Below are 19,846 nucleotides of genomic sequence, written 5' to 3'. Positions count from 1 at the left end.
AATTGGCTAAGGGTGGTGGAACAAAATGGACTGGCCAATCAGAGGCAAGATAAGGCGGGTCATCGAAACTAGTAAGCAAAATCATAACAGTCATGGACTCATGTCACATGACAACGAGTCGGAGACAGAGGGACGCTTCAAGATGACGACTCAAAAAAAAAAAATGGCTGAGGAATTCTCTCCAGCATTTTTACTTTAGTAATGAAGACCACGTCCAGGAAACCCACAATAATGCGTGTCCTTGGCTATATCTAGACAAAGGTATGTGTTTAGAGAAAATAATGCCCCAAACCATAGTTTTTAGTTGTTTACTGTGTAAACCAAAATCATAACTGCGCTCTTCATCTAAGACGTGGAACACGAGTTCATTAATTCTTTTACTGTACATAACCATTACTAACTGTTCCAAACAACACACAAGTCCTTGTTTTTTTTTTGTGTGTCAAGATATAGATAGATGCTGTTTTTATTTTACCACAGGCAGAGAAAATGAATCATGTTACAAGGGTGTGCCAAAGAAAAGGCAAACTAAAATAAATACATACAGTGGGGCGATATGGACAAAAAAGTAAATCGCGATATATTTCTATTCAAACTCGATTCTCGATATATTTTCCGGTGAAAGTATACGTATAAAGATATTCATTTTTTTGCCAGATTCAGTGAAATTGAAGTGAATGACAACTGTACTGTTAACAGTCAGTGGTAATTTTATCAACGCAGTTAGTCAAGATGGGTATTAACAGCACAGAAAATAAACTATTTAAGTAGCACACAATTACATAACATAAATAAAATAGAAAAATATAATTTCTACGTAAGAATAAATAACATAGCTGTGCAAATAATACAAAATGTATCAAACTCAGATAAAAAAATTCATTTGCAGGCAGGCACTTTTTAATTCCCAGTCGACAATGTAATGGACTGATTTCCCTTCCTGGTTCGATGACCCGCCCTAATGTTTTGCTGTAATCTTAACCAATCGTGACTCATCATAGTAAACAACCAACCAATCATGGATGTTCTTATACGTGCAAGCACGTCTTGGAAGGAGCAAGGGGAGGGGTTTAGTAGCCCATGGAGCGTCATTTTAACGTGAAATAAATTATATCGATATTACGATATTTTCTTAATTCATATCTTGTTTAAAAATATATCGATATATCTTACAAACTCGATATATCGCCCAGCCCTACAGTGGGGTGCGGGGGCCCCTAGACCTAGTTGTAGGGTGTCCCCAGCTAAATGACAGATAGTTAATAGCAATGGACCCTAATTGGGGCCATCTCTATGCTCTTAGTTACATTAACATTGATATTATACCCGTGAGCCCATGAATATAAATGCCGTTAAATGTAGCTTTAATGTAGCAAGCTACTTTTGCCGTGTAGCTTGTCGTGGAGCTTGCTACAATTCTCCGGGGACGACTTCTCCTGTAGCTTAGCTACTTTTAATGGATAGTACCTTGGAGCTTAAAGGCTTACTGAAACCCACTACTACCGACCACGCAGTCTGATAGTTTATATATCAATGATGAAATCTTAACATTGCAACACATGCCAATACGGTCGGGTTAGTTTACTAAAGTGTAATTTTAAATTTTGCGCGAAATATCCTGCTGAAAACGTCTCGGTATGATGACGCCGGCACGTGACGTCACGGATTGTAGAGGACATTTTGGGACAGCATGGTGGCCAGCTATTAAGTCGTCTGTTTTCATCGCAAAATTCCACAGTATTCTGGACATCTGTGTTGGTGAATCTTTTGCAATTTGTTCAATGAACAATGGAGACAGCAAACAAGAAAGCTGTAGTTGGGAAGCGGTGTATTGCGGGCGGCTGCAGCAACACAAACACAGCCGGTGTTTCATTGTTTACAATCCCGGAAGATGACAGTCAAGCTTTACCATTGGCCTGTGGATAACTGGGACAACAGAGACTCTTACCAGGAGGACTTTGAGTTGGATGCGCAGACGCGGTACCGTGAGTACGCATGCAGTTGCGGCTTCCAAACATTTGATCGCTTGCCCGTACGTGCGTGCCGCCATGTGCATGTCACGTACGTAACTTTGGGGACTTTGGGGAAATATATGTGCTGTATGAACTTTGGGGAGGTGAACGGTACTTTGGGCTGTGGGATTGAGTGTGTTGTGCAGGTGTTTGAGTTGTATTGGCGGGTTATATGGACGGGAGGGGGGAGGTGTTTGTTATGCGGGATTAATTTGTGGCATATTAAATATAAGCCTGGTTGTGTTGTGGCTAATAGAGTATATATATGTCTTGTGTTTATTTACTGTTTTAGTCATTCCCAACTGAATATCAGGTCCCACCCGCCTCTCACAGCATCTTCCCTATCTGAATCGCTCCCACTGCCCTCTAGTCCTTCACTCTCACTTTCCTCATCCACAAATCTTTCATCCTCGCTCAAATTAATGGGGAAATCGTCAATTTCTCGGTCCGAATCGCTCTCGTTGCTGGTGGCCATGATTGTAAACAATGTGCAGATGTGAGGAGCTCAACAACCTGTGACGTCAGGCGCATATCGTCTGCTACTTCCGGTACAGGCAAGGCTTTTTTATCAGCGACCAAAAGTTGCGAACTTTATCGTCGATGTTCTCTACTAAATCCTTTCAGCAAAAATATGGCAATATCGCGAAATGATCAAGTATGACACATAGAATGGACCTGCTATCCCCGTTTAAATAAGAAAATCGCATTTCAGTAGGCCTTTAACTTACTATATTTTCCAAGTAGCTTGCCCATCACTGAATTTATGACAATTGAATGCTACTGTAAGGCTTTTGTTGCGACTCCCTGAGGCACTGCTTTGGACGTCAGGCGCATTTACAGTGTGTGTGTGTGTGTGTGTGTGTGTGTGTGTGTGTGTGTGTGTGTGTGCGTGCGTGTGTGCGTGTACTCTCTTTATTGAGTAATCTTGATGTTGGCAAAGTAAACAAACATTACCACTGGAATATGGATCGTCTTTATTGCTTTCATTTTCATGAGGGTTGTCGGATCTTTGCCGCTGAGTTTTTATGAAATACATCTGGCTGCAGATGTTTTGCAACTCAGACAGTTTTGCTACTTAAAACTCAACTGTGTGTAGTTAACGTGAGTTTTACATGACAGCTTCCTGTTATGGGATCTATTCTATTATCCATTTTACAGGCTGCAATGTTTTAGTTGAAACAATTTGTGGTGAAACAGTTAACCGCCACATATTTGGACCTGATCCAGCAGATGGTGCTGTTTTTCTTTCTTTCAGATATACATTTTACATTAAATACAGATAGGGAAAGACTGTCAATTAGTGAATTAATGTGTATTGATAACCTTACCACATAACAGAGTTTTGAAATAATTTCCTTGGTGTGTCTGTCTGACCGCCTGTTCCCGTTCACTCTGTTCCTATACTTCAGCCCTATCAAAACTAATTAAAAATGTTTACTTTTTTAATGATATTGTTGGTTTTGGAGATATTTCTACTGTGTGATTCATCTGAATTCATGTAACACACTGTTCCAGTTTTTGAGTAGCTTTTAATAAATGAATATACATAGTCCGAGTCAGTTATTTGTCTTTCTGCTGGCGCTCTGTTCCTGTTTCTGGGTAGTGACCTAATTGGGAAGCTAATGTCAATACATCAACTCTTATTTTGTTGTTTAATAATAGTGATATGTTGTTAAATTTGTCCGAGTGTGAGTCTCAGAATCTGAATTTCCCTTCCTGCTAACTCTGTTTCTGTTCGTGAGCGGTCTATAAACTTAAGTCTTTGTATAAACTTGGCATTGGCTTATAATAGTGTTGATTATGGAGATATGTTCTACAGTTTCTCAATTGTTTTCATTGATTAAATTTGCACGAACATTTTAATAAAAATTAAATGTACAGTATGTAGTACGAGTCTGTTTTTTTCCCCGTGTTCCTGGGTAGTTACTTAATTGGGAAGCTATGTCTGTATATAAACTCTCATTTCTTGTCTGATAATAGTGTTGTCTTGTTGTGGTTTTCCAAGTGTGAGTCTCAGAATCGGAATTACTCTTCCTGCTCACCATCTGTTCCAGTTTCTGAATAGCTTTTAATTAATAGAAATAACAGCAACAAAAACTATTATTGTACTAGTAGGTATGTACTTTTTTTTCGTGTTCCGGCTAGCGCTGTGTTCCTGTTCCTTGATAGTGACTTAATTGGGAAGCTAATGTCTATCCAGGTATATCTATTCTCATTATAGTCTGATAATGTTGTTGTCATTTTCTGTCTGAGAATCACAATTCCAGTTCCTGCTCACGTTGTTCCTGTTCCTGAGCAGTATCTAAACCAGTGGTTCTTAACCTTGTTGGAGGTACCGAACCCCACCAGTTTCATATGCACATTCACCGAACCCTTCTTTAGTGAAAAATAAAATGTTTTGTTTTTTCAAATTCAAGACACAGTTATATGCTTTTGGTAACACTTTAGTATGGGGAACATATTCTAAGTAACAAAGACTTAAGTTAGAGTTATTTGGTTAGGGTTAGGGTTAGGATTAGAGGGTTAGGGTTATAATAAGGCCATGCCGAATAAGGCATTAATAAGTACTTAATAATGACTAGTTAAGAGCCAATATTTTACTAATTTGCATGTTAATAAGCAACTAATTAATGGTGAAAATGTTCCCCATACTAAAGTGTTACCATGTTTTTTTTACTGGTGCACAAAATGAACCGTGCATGAACATCACCTTGTTCAAACAAAAAAACCAACAAACTCACAACAAATTACACACCTGCAAATCAGTCTGACTTCTGCTGTTGCCGTATCCGTAATACGCCGATAGGGAGAAGTTTTTATTCACACGATGAGTCGAGTGTGTCTTGACCTCCACCGAACCCCTGAGCCCGACTCACCGAACCCCTAGGGTTCGATCGAACCCAGAGTAAGAACCACTGATCTAAACTAAAGTAATTATACACTTACCATTGTCTGATAATAGTGTTGTTTTTAGGGATATGTTTTACTGTGAGTTTCAGTATCAAAATTCCTGTTCTTGCTGACTATCCGTTGAAAAAGTAAATCTACACATTATGAGTCGGTTATTTATTTGTGTTACTGTTGGCGTGGCGCTCTGTTCTTGTTCCTGGGTAGTGACTTAATTGTCTATATATCAACTCTCATGTTATTGTCTTATAATAGTTTTATGTTGTTGTAATTGTCATAGTGTGAGTCTAAGAATCAGAATTTATGTTATGCTATGCGTTGTGTATCAATCTTCCCTTGCTTCCTTTGCTCCGAGCGGGGCGCAAACGCAAGTCACAAGGTTGAGAGGTAAGTGTGCTAGCATAAATGGAAAGGTGTGTTATTGTGACGCCACGTCCGGAAAAGTCTGCTGCCACTTGCTGTTGCAAAAAAGCTAAGTACTATCTTTCTATCTGCGTGCTTCAAATTGTTTGGCAGCTTTCTTTATTCCTTCTCAAACATATTTAGTAGTTTTATCAAACTTACAAGTCACCCACTCTCTGTCTCACCACCTCTCTCTCAGATAGCTAGCTGCTAAGCTAACGAAGCTAAGCTAGTCGCGGTCCAAAGCAACTACGCTCCGAAGGCTGCTCCCTCACACTGCTGCTCCTGCTCCGAAGACAGCAAGAACTCGACTCAGTGAAAGAAACAACGTGAGTATGGTTCCCTGCTCTTCGTGCCCCGTTCTCATGGATAGGTTGGCCCTACTAGAGGACAGTGTCCGCCAGTTAGAGCAGAGTAATTTCGTAACTTTAGACGCTGCAAACACGTTTGCTAGCATTAGCTGTAGCGAGCTGACGAGCCCAGCTTGTAGCAGCCCTAAGCAGCCTACAAACTACTGTGAACCAGTTGAGACGCATAATAGATTTATCCCTTTAGCTAGTCCTACACCCCAGTATACCGGACACCACACCTTAGTCGTAGGAGACTCCATCCCCCGGAACATACAGCTTAGTAAACCAGCCATAATTAAGTGTATTCCCGAGGCCAAAGCACCTGACATTGAAGCTAGTCGTAGGGTGCTGACTCGCAACAGGCCTGGTAAACACGTACAACAGGCTAATCGCACCACTAGTTACGCGAACATAGTTGTACATTTTTGTGATTGACTATACACGAGAAGTATTATAGCTTAATCTTGATAATAACTTAACACTTAATTCTCAGTTTAGCCCGGGAGCTCTTTTATTTATTTTACCTCTTGGTCGGACACCGGCATCTCCCTCCCTTCCGGTTAGTGAAGTGCAATACATCCTGTTACAGCAGTAAGGAACAGACTTTCACAATAAAGGTTTCAGCCGTAAACATTACATCTCCCTTCAACAAAATAAGATGTGTATATGGAGATAGTCAATGTCATGCAGAAAAACTGAGGCATTTAAACACAATTCTGAGCCACAATATTTGAGTCATAGTATACTGTAAATCTTTAGCAGTGCAAATAACATCGGTACACCATATAACATCAGTATACTCAAAAGTGCTGCAGTATTTAAGTGTGTTACTTCTGGAACAAAATTAACAGCAGTGAACATCCCACTTCTGACACCAAGTTGTGATTAACTATACACGAGAAGTATTATAGCCTAATCTTGATAATAACTTAACACTTAATTCTCAGTTTAGCCCGGGAGCTCTTTTATTTATTTTACCTCTTGGTCGAACACCGGCATCTCCCTCCCTTCCGGTTAGTGAAGTGCAATACATCCTGTTACAGCAGTAAGGAACAGACTTTCACAATAAAGGTTTCAGCCGTAAACATTACATACATGTTGGCTCCAATGACACTAGGATGAGACAGTCAGAGATTATAAAGAGGAACAAAGCTCGCATTTGTAATCTTGCTAGAAAGATGTCTCGGCATTGAGTACTTGTCTCTGGCCACCTGCTTGCGAGAGGCAATGATGAGAGGTATAGCAGATTAGTCTCGCTTAACAAATGGCATGCGACGAAACTTGAGGTTTTCTATCAAGCTTGGAGTGTTAGTTTAATAACTTATAAACACGCGCTTGCCTTAGCTAAAATTAATTACTACTCCAATCTCATCCGCCTCAATAAAAACGATCCTAAATATTTATTCACTAATAGTAGCATCGCGAACCCAGCAAGGAACTCTCCCCAGTAGCTCCACCCACTCGGCTGATGACTTTATGAAATTATTTAGTAAGAAAATGTATCTTATTAGAAAGGAGATTAAAGATAACACGTCCCAGCCCCAACTGGGTTCTATTAACGCAGATACGAATGCGTGTACGACGGATATTGCCCTCCAAAATAATCTCTCTCTTTTTGAAGAAATAACATTAGAGGAACTCCTGCGACTTGTAAATGGGACAAAACAAACAACATGTTTACTTGACCCACTTCCTGGGAAACGTATCAAGGAGCTGTTTGCAATATCAGGACCATCAGTGCTAAATATTATTAACTTATCACTTTCCTCTGTCACTGTTCCCTTAGCATTAAAAAAAAAGTGGTGATTCATCCTCTGCTCAAAAGACCTAACCTCGATCCTGACCTCATATTAAACTATCGGCCAGTGTCCCACCTTCCCTTTATCTCGGAAAAATTGTTGCACAGCAGCTAAATGAACACTTAGCGTCTAACAATCTCTGTGAACCCTTTCAGTCTAGTTTCAGGGCAAAATCACTCAACAGAGACAGCCCTCGCAAAAAGAACTAATGATCTACAATATTGTTAACTATGAATGCTGATGCGTCATCCATGTTGCTGCTTCTTGATCTTAGCGCTGCTTTTGACACCGTCGATCATAACATTCTATTAGAACGTATCAAAACACGTATTGGTATGTCAGAATTAGCCTTTTCTTCGTTTAACTCCTATCTTACTGACAGGATGCAGTGCCACTCCCATAATAATGTGACCTCGGAGTATGTTAAGGTAACGTGCGGAGTTCCACAGGGTTTTGTTCTTAGCCCTGCACTCTTTAGTAATTACATGCTGCCGCTAGGCGACATCATACGCTAATGCTGCGATAGCTTTCACTGTTATGCTGATGACACCCAACTTTACATGCCCCTATAACTAAGTCACCTAGAGGCGTGTCCAAATAAAATTAAACAATAGATGTCCAGCAACTTTTTGCATCTTAACGCTAAGAAAATGGAAATGCTGATTATAGACACCGACACCTATTTAATAATACCACCTTAACATTTCATAACCAAACAATTACGCAAAGCGACTCGGTAAAAAATCTCGGTATTATCTTCGACCCAACTCTCTCATTTGAGTCACACATTAAGAGTGTTACTAAAACAGCCTTCTTTCATCTCCGTAATATCGCTAAAATTTGTCACATTTTGTCCACCACCGACACTGAGATCATTATTCATGCGTTCGTTCGTCTCGTCTCGATTACTGTAACGTATTATTTTTGGGTCTCCCTATGTCTAGCATTAAAAAATTACAGTTGGTACAAAATGCGGCTGCTAGCCTTTTGACAAGAACAAGAAAGTTTGATCATATTACGCCTATACTGACTCATCTGCACTGTCTTCCTGTGCACTTAAGATGCGACTTTAAGGTTTTACTACTTACGTATAAAATACTACACGGTCTAGCTCCATCTTATCTTGCTGATTGTATTGTACCATATGTCCCGGCAAGAAATCTGTGTTCAAAGAACTCCGGCTTATTAGTGATTCCCAGGGCCCAAAACAAGTATGCGGGCTTTAGAGCGTTTTCTATTTGGGCTTTAGTAATCTGGAATGCCCTAACGAGAACAGTTAGAGATGCTACCTCAGTAGAAGCATTTAAGTCCCATCTTAAAACTCATTTGTATATTCTAACCTTTTCTGCTTTTCCCCCCTCTCCTGCGTGGAGAGGTTATCAGGTGACCACGGATCATCCGGCACTAGCTATTCCAAGTCGGGACCCGGGATGGACCACTCTTCTTTGCATTTGGTGACGTCTCTTCGCTGCTGACTTGTGTCCACTCAATATGATCCCCTGCTGGCCTCCCAATGGACTGGACTTTCACATGAAGTCCGGACCCGGGGTGGACCACTCCTTATGCATCAGTCGGTGACGTCTCTGTGCCCTGACGTGTTTACATGCAAGAGGATTCCCTGCTGGCCCCACTATGGACTGGACTCTCACATTATTAACCGTATCGACTCGGCATCCATTGCACTGATCACTTGGGTGGATGAGGAGTCCCCACACCTGCGGTCCCTCCCAAGGTTCTCATTGTTCCCATTGGGTTGAGTTTTTTCTGGGTGGTAGCTGAGCCGAGGATGTCTTTGTGACTGCCCTTTGAGACATCTGTGATTAAGGGCTATATAAGTAAACTTTGATTGATTGCTTGATAATCAGGAGGCTAAAAGCCAGTGCTACTAACCCAGTGGCTAGCCCACTCTTTGAAGTTGTCAAGGAGTGAGGTTTACCAATGTATACATGGCCCGGCCACTATGGCTTGCCTCCGTTACACACACCCGGTCCCTTTTCCTGAGCAGTATCTAAACTAAAGTATTGGTATACATTTGTCATTTCCTGATTAAAATAGTGTTGGTTAAGGAGATATGTTCTTCTGTGAGTTTCAGAATCTGAATTTTTGTTTCTGCTGGCCATCTGTTCCAGTTTCTCAATAGCTTTCAATTGATTTAAAGAGTAAACAAAATAATGTATGTATTACGAGTCAGTTATTTATTCACGCTCCTGGGTGCTGACTTAATTGGGAAGCTAATGTATATGTTGTATTTAAACTCATTATTTTCTGATCATAGTGTTGTTGCAATTTTTCTAGTGTGAGTCTCAGAATTATTGTTACGGGGCACCGGATCATGATCTGTTTAGTTTTGGACTCCCTCAGTTCCTGTCTTGAGCACCCCTGACTTTGTGTTTTGGTTGCAATGGGTGCAGACTGGTTTCACCTGCCTCTGATTAGTGTTCGGCAAGCTCACCTGCTGCCGGGCACTAATCAGAGAGCTACTTATTCCCACTGTTCGCCACACTCGGTCTGGCTTCTTTGTTTGCTGTATGCAACAGGGGGGTTTATTTCTTGTTTCCTGGCTCATGATTCCTGTGCTAAATTTTTGTCTTAGCTCCCCGTGCGATCGACACGCATCTCTTTTGTTTGTTTCCTGTATTTTCGTATTTTGTATGATTTATGAGAAATAAATCATATTCTTACCTTCTTGTCCTTGCCGGATACCAGCAGGGCCGAGTCATCCGCAAACAAGAACAATTCACAGTCGCATGCTGATGACATGTCGTTTATGTATATTAGGAACAGTGAAGGCCCTGATATACTGCCTTGGGGGACTCCATAGCTTACTGAGAGGGGGGGGACACGGTGCCGTTCACCTCTACCAACTGTTCCCTCCCCTCCAAGTAAGATTGCATCCAGCTCGATGAGGTTTTATCAAATCCGATTGCTCTGAGCTTATCCAACAGTATAGCGTGGTTAGCGGTAACACTCATCAGTTAATCTCTACTCATAGTCGTACACCACACATATTTTGGATTAGCTAAACACTTCATTTTCCCTTGTTTATTAATAAATATAGAGCTAAAACGACATCATTGCTGTCCGTGCCGTCTTCTTCCCTTGTAAGCGTAACACCCTATGTAAGACAAATGTAAGACAAGACAAATCTTTCTCTTTTTTATGCTTTCGAACTTGTAATATTTGGTTTGTATTACACGGCCAACTATTCCGCCCATAAAGCCCTCCAAAAAACATCCAAAAACCGCCAACAATACTCCATTTACATGCCGTGACCTGCATATTAACCAATTATTGGCGATAATAATAATAATTTTTCGGAGTATAAGTCGCACCGGAGTATAAGTCGCACCTGCCGAAAATGCATAATAAAGAAGGAAAAAAACATATATAAGTCGCACTGGAGCCCGGCCAAACTATGAAAAAAACTGCGACTTATAGTCCGAAAAATCCGGTACATGTTATGAATGTGCCTGTTATTACATTACATATATACTTACAGCATGTATATAAAACTTTAATGGAGGTTACGAATGTTTTTAGAGCGCTTTATAGGTGGAAAAAATCTAAACCCCAATACCTGCATTACTGCATTGTTTGCTGACTCTTGCTAGCCTTTATTTGTGATTCAGAATGCAAAAAATTGTGACTGATTGGCAAAAGAGCAGTTCCCCTTGAAGTTGAGCTATGTGACAGTCTGGTCAGGTATATTTGTTGTATACTATTAATGTGCTTCAAATATGTCATAAATATCATGATCTCTCATAACAAATATTAAATTCTTGTGTTTTGTCTACTTCCTGTTCAACTCTCGTATTTCTTTTTCCATTTCCTGTTTGCCTCTTTTTTGCCATTTCTTCTCCGGTCTGAGCGCTGGCTCCCCTACCTGTCTCTGCTTTTTAGGATGCTTTTTTGTGGCGGGGCTGGATCATTGTGCTTTGTGCCTCCACACAGCATAGCGTTCCCTATATGCTTCCTGTGCACTTCCCTGCTGCACAGTTTTTGTTTTGTCATTACATATATTACACATATATATATATATATATATATATATATATATATATATATATATATATATATATATATATATATATATATATATATATATATACACACAGTATATATATATATATATATATATATACATATATATTACATATACACACATTGGCAGCACGGTGGAACAGGGTTTAGTGCATGTTCCTCACAATACGAAAGTCCGGGGTTCGATCCCGCAGTTTGCATGTTCTCCCGTGACTGCGTGGGTTTCCTCCGGGTACTCCGGCTTCCTCCCACCTCCAAAGACATGCACCTGGGGATAGGTTGATTGGCAACACTAAATTGTCCCTAGTGTGTGAATGTGAGTGTGAATGTTGTCTGTCTAACTGTGTTGGCTCTGTGATGAGCTGGCGACTTGTCCAGGGTGTACCCCGCCTACCGCCCGAATGCAGCTGAGATAGGCTCCAGCATCCCCCCGTGACCCCGAAAGGGACAAGCGGCAGAAAATGGATGGATGGATGGCTGGATGGATTACATATATTTTCACCTGCACTTCACCTGCCGTCTCTGTATCCTGAGGTCACAACCAGGCAACACCCACACCAAACTTAAAAATAATAAATGAAAAAACAAACAATCATTATATTTGTATTATATACAAAGAAAACAGTAACAAAAAACATTTATAAAAGAAAATACGTTGAAAATATTCTGCTGTGATTTTTATCGTAATAATGTTATTAGTCATTTTTGCGATGGGTGCTCTTTTTTTTCTGGCTTGAGCACCCGCCCCCCAAAATGTCTGTGCACGCACCTTCTTGTTGGCCAGTTTGACTCAATATTGATGCGGTATTGATGACAGAACAACAAGTTGAAGTTACTTGTTTTGTCATTACATATATTTTCAGCTGCACTTCGCCTGCCGTCTCTGTATCCTGGGGTCACGACCAGTCAACAACACCCACACCAAACTTAAATAATAAACTTAAATAATAAAATAAAACATTTGCAATAATTATATTTACATTATATATAAAGAAAAGAGTAAAAAAAAAAAAAAAGTGTTTACTGTATACACATTTATAAAAGAATATGTTGAAAATATTCTGCTGTGATTTTTATAGTGATAATGTTATTAGTCATTTTTGCGATGGGTGCTCTTTTTTTCCGGCTTGAACACCCGCCCCCCTAAATGTCTGTGCACGCGCCTGCTTGTTGGCCAGTTTGACTCAATATTGATGCGGTATTGATGACAGAACAACAAGTGTAAGTTACTTGTACATATATTTTCACCTGCACTTCGCCTGCCACCTCTGTATCCTGGGGTCACGGCCAGTCAACAACACCCACACCAAACTTAAAAATAATAAGATAAAAAATGAGCAATAATTATATTAACATTATATATAAAGAAAACAGTAAAAAAAAAAGTGCTTACTGTATACGCATTTATAAAAGAATATGTTGAAAATATTCTGCTGTGACTTTTATTGTCCATCCATCCATTTTTTACCGCTTGTCCCTTTTGGGGGTCGTGGGTAATAATGTTATTAGAATTTTTTAAAGTTAAAGTACCAATGATTGTCACACACACACCCCAGGTGTGGTGAAATTAACCTCTGCATTTGACCCATCCCCTTTTTCACCCCCTGGGAGGTGAGGGGAGCAGTGAGCAGCAGCGGTGGCCACGCCCGGGATTTTTTTTTTGGGGGGGGGGGGGGGGGGGTGATTTAACCCCCAATTCCAACCCTTGATGCTGAGCGCCAAGCAGGGAGTTAACAGGTCCCATTTTTTATCGTCTTTGGTATGACTCGGCCGGGGTTTGAACTCAGGGCGGACACTCTAACCACAAGGCCACTGCGAGGGGTGCTTTTTTTTTCCTGACTTGAGCAGCCTGCTTGTTGGCCAGTTTTACTCAATATCGATGCGGTATTGATGACAGAAGTTGAAGTGACTTATTTTTTACATTTCATTTGCAAATCAGTGTAAAGCGGATCGACAATAACGATGCCGATGGAATCGTGGCTCCCGGCTCGATGTCACCCGTTTAGACAATCGCAGATCGTCCCAACAAGCTCCAAGTTTAATGGTGCAGTAGTTTGACTTCTTTTTGGCGGAGGCTCAAAGTTGGAGTTGACAGAAGGTAATCCCTGCCATGTGAGGCCTCGGCCCCACTTTGGAGGCGGGGTGTGATTCATTCAGACCTGTGGCTGGCTGCTATAAAAAGAGGGTGAAGTTGCAAGTCACCCAACTTCCAGGCAGCGGCACGTGATGAAGGCCATCAAGAACGCGCTGGTGTGTCTGGTGCTGCTGCCCCGCTTCCTGCTGGCGGCGGTCATGTTCTGGCTCCTCGACTTCCTCTGCATCAGGAAGAGGTTCTTCCTCCGGATGAAGGCGCGGGAGGAGGAGAGCGACGCGGCGGATCCTCCTCTGTGCGTATCGGACTCCAACCGCTTCTTCACCCTGGAGTCCCTCAAGGCGGTGTGGCACGGCCACAAGCTGGACCTCCTCAAGGCGGCGCGCCTGGGCCGCGGCGCGCCCAACACGGAGGTGGTCCGAGTGGAGGACGAGCGGCGCGGGCGCATCCTGGACTACGCCCGGGAGAGGCGACCGCTCATCCTCAACTTCGGCAGCTGCACTTGACCGCCCTTCATGGCGCGCCTTAAGGCGTTCCAGGGGCTGGTGCGGGAGAACGCGGACATCGCCGACTCGGTGCTGGTCTACATCGAAGAGGCGCACCCGTCCGACGGATGGGTGAGCACGGACGCGCCGTACCAGATCCCCAAGCACCGCTGCCTGGAGGACCGGCTCGGCGCGGCGCAGCTCATGCGCCTGGAGGCGCCCGGGTGTCTGGTGGTGGTCGACGGCATGGAGAACCCCTGCAACGCCGCCTACGGGGCTTACTTCGACAGACTTTACATCCTGCAGGAGGGCGAGGTAGTTTACCAGGGCGGCAGGGGACCCGAGGGGTACCGGATCTCGGAGCTCAGAGACTGGCTGGACCGGTACCGAGAGAGACAAGCCGGTAGTCTAGTTATTCACGTGTAGGGCTGCTATTATAGAAGACAAATACACAAAATGCTGCATATTTTTCTTATAACTCCACTTTAGATCCTTCTTGTATTTTCATATGATGTCCAATCATCTTTTTTTTTTCTTTTGGATTATACCTTGCAAAGAAAAAGAAAAAAGGTTAGTTTGTGTTTATTGTTTTTATCATGTCGGGATGTTGGACAAGTGGACATCACGTGTCGCTCCTCGGTATTGTTGTGAAGTTCGGTTCTGAAACGGTCCACGTCCGGAGAACCGGTACTGATGTGATGAGATGCCGAGGAGCACCGAGTGCTGCTCGCTTGTTCTTATCACTGCACTCCACTCTTTGTGTACATATAATGTGTAAATGTTTTTTTTCATACAATAAAATGTCATCATCTACCTCTACAACATGGCTTGTTTATTTATTTATTTTTTATTTTTTTTAATTTTTTTTCACTTTTTATTTCGATTTTTTTGGGGGGGGCCATTTTGCACGCAGTCCTGTGGAATTATCCTATTTTTGTGGTTCAGTCTTCAACAAAAGTTTGGACCACAAAATGTCTTTTTGTTGTATTGAATGTGATTATCATTTTTTCCTCACTTGTGTTCCCCTAAATCAATTAAATATGTCCAGCATGTATCCTCAAAAAGCAACACAATAATACTAAAAAAAGATTAATTTTCATATAAAATTAAATTAAAAATAATTCTAAAATTGTCATTCATTATCATTAAATATGTAAAGAAAAATGAACATATTTGATGATTAATGACAGTTTTAACCCAAATACAATAATACTAAAACATATACATGTTCATATAAAATTAAATTAAAAATAATTCTACAATTGTCATTCATTATCATTAAATATGTAAAAAAACCATATGATTAATGACAGTTTTAACCCAAATACAATAATACTAAAAAATATAATTTTTAATATAAAATTAAATAAAAAATAATTAAAAAAATGTAATTCATTATCATTAAATATGTAATAAAACTTTTTTTTTTTTATGATTAATGACAGTTTTAACCCAAATATATTACTACCTAAGAAATACACTTCTAATATATTTTTTTAATATGTACAAATTAAAGTATAATTGTGTTGCTGTTGCTTTTTTAGGATTCTCCCATATGCTTGGCAATAATAATAATAATAATAATAATAATAATAATAATAATAATAATAATATAATAAAAAAATCCTCCATCCATTTTATATACTGCTTATCCATTTAGAATTCCAATTATTGACACTTATCATTTTAAGATAGGTTTTAAAACATTTCTGTAAGTGTCTCATTTTATAATACAGCAATAAAGTAAATGAAATGTGTGTGTGTATATATATATATATATATATATATATATATATATATATATATATATATATATATATATATATATATATATATATATATATATATTCTAATCGGAATATATTAGAACCTAAATCAATTTGCAATAAATACATTTTGAGATTTTAGTGTCATTTTTTGTTATTGTTAAATACCTTTAAAATGCACGTTTTATTTTTTAAATTAAAAGAAATTGAATTGTTTTTAAAAATATATATATATTTCTGTGATATTTAATACAGTGTCAATTTGCTCTGCTTCATAGTAAGAGGTGTTCCTAATATTTAGTCCCTCTGCTGGAGTTAAATGAGGTAACCGTCAGCGCTTCCTCTGATGCAGTACTCTTCCACACCGCAGCAAAGCACAGCCGTGCATTTATTGTGACACGCACACAATCAAAACGGAGCGTGATTCATGCATCTCATTACGCTGTGCAGATGTACCTAATGAAGTGTCCTGAGAGGGTGTTAATTTGTAGCAAAGAAGCTGAAGTCGGCCACCCCCTCCTATAAGCCCGCGTAGCGCTTACAACTATTATGAGGATAATCACACATGATCCTATTATTGTGAGTGATATATCGACACAAATGTTTTCTCGGCTTAGTGCAAGCGATCCTCCAGCAGCGCCGGTAACGTCTTCATTGCTGCCCCTCAAATGCAAGCTAAAAACCCACCACGTCAATCAGCATGCGGCGTCTTTTACGAGTTTGGCACATGTTTTCAGCGCCTGAAGTTAGGTGTGCTTTGACACAGTGTGGTACACATGAAGCCGTCTATCAACGCTGTGCCTCCCCTTCCCTCGGGGCCCCTTGGGTTGTTTTTATTGCTGTTACATCCACTTTGGAGTTGTAGCTTTTCTCTTGTTGACATATAAAAGTGATTGGTTGTCTTGTTTTTAAACACAGCTAAAGTCTTGCTTGTTACCAACTAGGCACCTGACTTCATAGTTAAAAGAACAAGCTGCCAAGCAATGAGCAAACAGGCATCTCAACTGCTGTTTAAGATACAAGTTAGCTTTCATGGATTTTTGTGCACTCCTGCCAACCATCCACATGTAACTAGATAACTACGGAGCTAACTAACGAGCAACAAAGTGCTAAACATCTACAAAACCCAAAACCAGTGACGTTGGCACGTTGTGTAAATCGTAAATAAAATAAGAATACAATGATTTGCAAGTCCTTTTCAACCTATATTCAATTGAATAGACTGCAAAGACAAGATACTTAACGTTCCAACTGGTAAACGTTGTTATATTTTGCAAATATTAGCTCATTTGGAATTTGATGCCTGCAACATGTTTGAAAAAAGGTGTCAAAAAAGAACAAAAAAATGTTGAGGAATGCTCATCGAAGACTTATTTGGAACGTCCCACAGGTGAACAGGCTCATTGAGAACAGGTGGGTGCCATGATTGTGCATAAAAGCAGCTTCTATGAAATGCTCAGTCATTCACGAACGAGGATGAACAAATGCGCGAGCAAATTGTCGAACAGTTTAAGAACAACATTTCTCAACGAGCTATTGCAAGGAATTTAGGGATTTCACCATCTACGGTTTGTAATATCATCAAAAGGTTCAGAGAATCTGGAGAAATCACTGCACGTAAGCGATCCCTCAGGCGGTACTGCATCAAATAGCGACATCAGTGTGTAAAGGATATCACCACATGGGCTCGGGAACACTTCAGAAAACCACTGTCAGCAACTACAGTTGGTCGCTACATCTCTAAGTGCAAGTTAAAACTCTACTATGCAAAGCGAAAGCCATTTATCAACAACACCCAGAAACGCCGCCGACTTCGCTGGGCCTCGAGCTCATCTAAGATGAACTGATGCAAAGTTGAAAAGTGTTCTGTGGTCTGACGAGTCACCACATTTCAAATTGTTTTTGGAAATTGTGGACGTCGTGTCCTTCGGACCAAAGAGGAAAATAACCATCTGGATTGTTGAACGTTGAAAAGCCAGCATCTGTGATGGTATGGGGGTGTATTAGTCCCCAAGACATGGGTAACTTACACATCTGTGAAGGCACCATTAATGCTGAAAGGTACATACAGGTTTTGGAGCAACATATGTTGCCATCCAAGCAACGTTATCATGGACGCCCCTGCTTATTTCAGCAAGACAATGCCAAGCCACGTGTTACAACAGCGTGGCTTCATAGTGAAAGAGTGCGGGTACTAGACGGGCCTGCCTGTAGTCCAGACTTGTCTCCCATTGAAAATGTGTGGCGCAATATGAAGCCTAAAATGCCACAACGGAGACCTTGGACTGTTGAACAAGTTAAACTGTACATCAAGCAAGAATGGGAAAGAATTCCACCTGAAAAGCTTCAAAAATTGTTCTCCTCAGTTCCCAAACGTTTACTGAGTGTTGTTAAAAGGAAAGGCCATGTAACACAGCGGTAAAAATGCCCCTGTGACAATTTTTTTTTGCAATGTGTTGCTGCCATTAAATTCCAAGGTAATGATTATTTGCACAAATAAATTAAGTTTCTCAGTTCGAACATTAAATATCTTGTCTTTGCAGTCTATTCAATAGAATATAAATTGAAAGGGATTTTCAAATCATTGTATTCTGTTTTTATTTACGAATTACACACCGTGCCAACTTCACTGGTTTTGTGTTTTGTACATGCAGCCGAACTTTCATGGAAAAACAATGTAATTTTTTGTCTAATCTGGCCACTAATCCTTTTCTTCTAATCCTCTTAACCAACTTGATCATTAGAGAGCTAACCACGGTAATAAACAACAAATCAATGAACAGGCATTCTAACTAACAAACTAATTAAACTTTTTTGGTCACCCATCTACAGTCTTTAACGGAAAACAATGTAATATGTATAAAAAAAACAGTTAACTAGCTTACTAACTAGAGCCGTAATCATTCCTAAACAATCATACATCCTAATTAAGTTTTATCGAACCACCTAGCCAGTTAACAATTGAAAAGTGTTGCTTTGTGTAAACTTGTTAATTAACATTAACTAACTAGATAATGTCAATGAAAAACATTATCATTTTTGTATAATCTTGCCAACTCTAAATGTATTCTAATCCAGCCTTCTAACTCGATAACTACATAACTAACTATTTAACAACAAACCAACACACTGTATTTCTAACTAACTAACCAACCAATCTTTTTGTAAAATGTGACAATACTATCTTTAAAGAAAATAATGTCATATCTGTGTAAACCTGGTAACTACCGTATTTTACGGACCATAGGGCGCACCGGTTTGTAAGGCGCACTGCCGATGAATGGTCTATTTTTGATCTGTTTCATATACAGGTAAAAGCCAGTAAATTAGAATATTTTGAAAAACTTGATTTATTTCAGTAATTGCATTCAAAAGGTGTAACTTGTACATTATATTTATTCATTGCACACAGACTGATGCATTCAAATGTTTATTTCATTTAATTTTGATGATTTGAAGTGGCAACAAATGAAAATCCAAAATTCCGTGTGTCACAAAATTAGAATATTGTGTAAGGGTTAAATTTTGAAGACACCTGGTGCCACAAACTAATCAGCTGATTAACTCAAAACACCTGCAAAGGGCTTTAAATGGTCTCTCAGTCCAGTTCTGATGCCTACACAAACATGGGGAAGACTTCAGATTTGACAGCTGTCCAAAAGGCAACCATCGACACATTGCACAAGGAGGGAAAGACACAAAAGGTTATTGCTGAAGAGGCTGGCTGTTCTCAGAGCTCTGTGTCCAAACACATTAATGGAGAGGCAAAGGGAAGGAAAAACTGTGGTCAGAAAAAGTGTACAAGCGATAGGGATCACCGCGCCCTGGTCAAGATTGTGAAAAAAAAACCCATTCAAAAATGTGGGGGAGATTCAGAAGGAGTGGACAGCTGCTGGAGTCAGTGCTTCAAGATCCACCACCAAGAGACGCTTGAAAGACATGGGTTTCAACTGCCGCATACCTCGTGTCAAGCCACTGTTGACCAAGAAACA

At 40.2% G+C, this 19,846-nt stretch overlaps 1 protein-coding gene and 1 long non-coding RNA gene across 4 annotated transcripts in view; both read left to right on the top strand.

Annotated features, from left to right (window-relative positions):
- LOC133611469 (uncharacterized) overlaps window positions 1–11,104 on the top strand; it is a 59,048-nt gene extending 47,944 nt beyond the window's left edge. For all 3 annotated transcript variants that reach the window (XR_009815996.2, XR_009815997.2, XR_009815998.2), the window contains 2 exons: window positions 5,521–5,650; window positions 8,854–11,104. This is a non-coding gene — a long non-coding RNA (uncharacterized lncRNA). The remainder of the gene's footprint in view (window positions 1–5,520; window positions 5,651–8,853) is intronic.
- Window positions 11,105–13,356: 2,252 nt separating this feature from the next.
- On the top strand, window positions 13,357–14,910 carry dio3a (iodothyronine deiodinase 3a). The gene has a single exon (XM_072913602.1). The coding sequence runs from the start codon at window positions 13,738–13,740 to the stop codon at window positions 14,512–14,514; it is 777 nt and encodes a 258-aa protein (XP_072769703.1). The 5' UTR covers window positions 13,357–13,737; the 3' UTR covers window positions 14,515–14,910.
- Window positions 14,911–19,846: the final 4,936 nt, after the last annotated feature.

Source organism: Nerophis lumbriciformis, linkage group LG08, assembly GCF_033978685.3.
Source record: "Nerophis lumbriciformis linkage group LG08, RoL_Nlum_v2.1, whole genome shotgun sequence".
Taxonomy (NCBI): Eukaryota; Metazoa; Chordata; class Actinopteri; order Syngnathiformes; family Syngnathidae; genus Nerophis; species Nerophis lumbriciformis.
The sequence above is the reverse complement of the archived record's forward strand: the minus strand, read 5'-3'. Positions and strand labels throughout refer to the sequence as shown.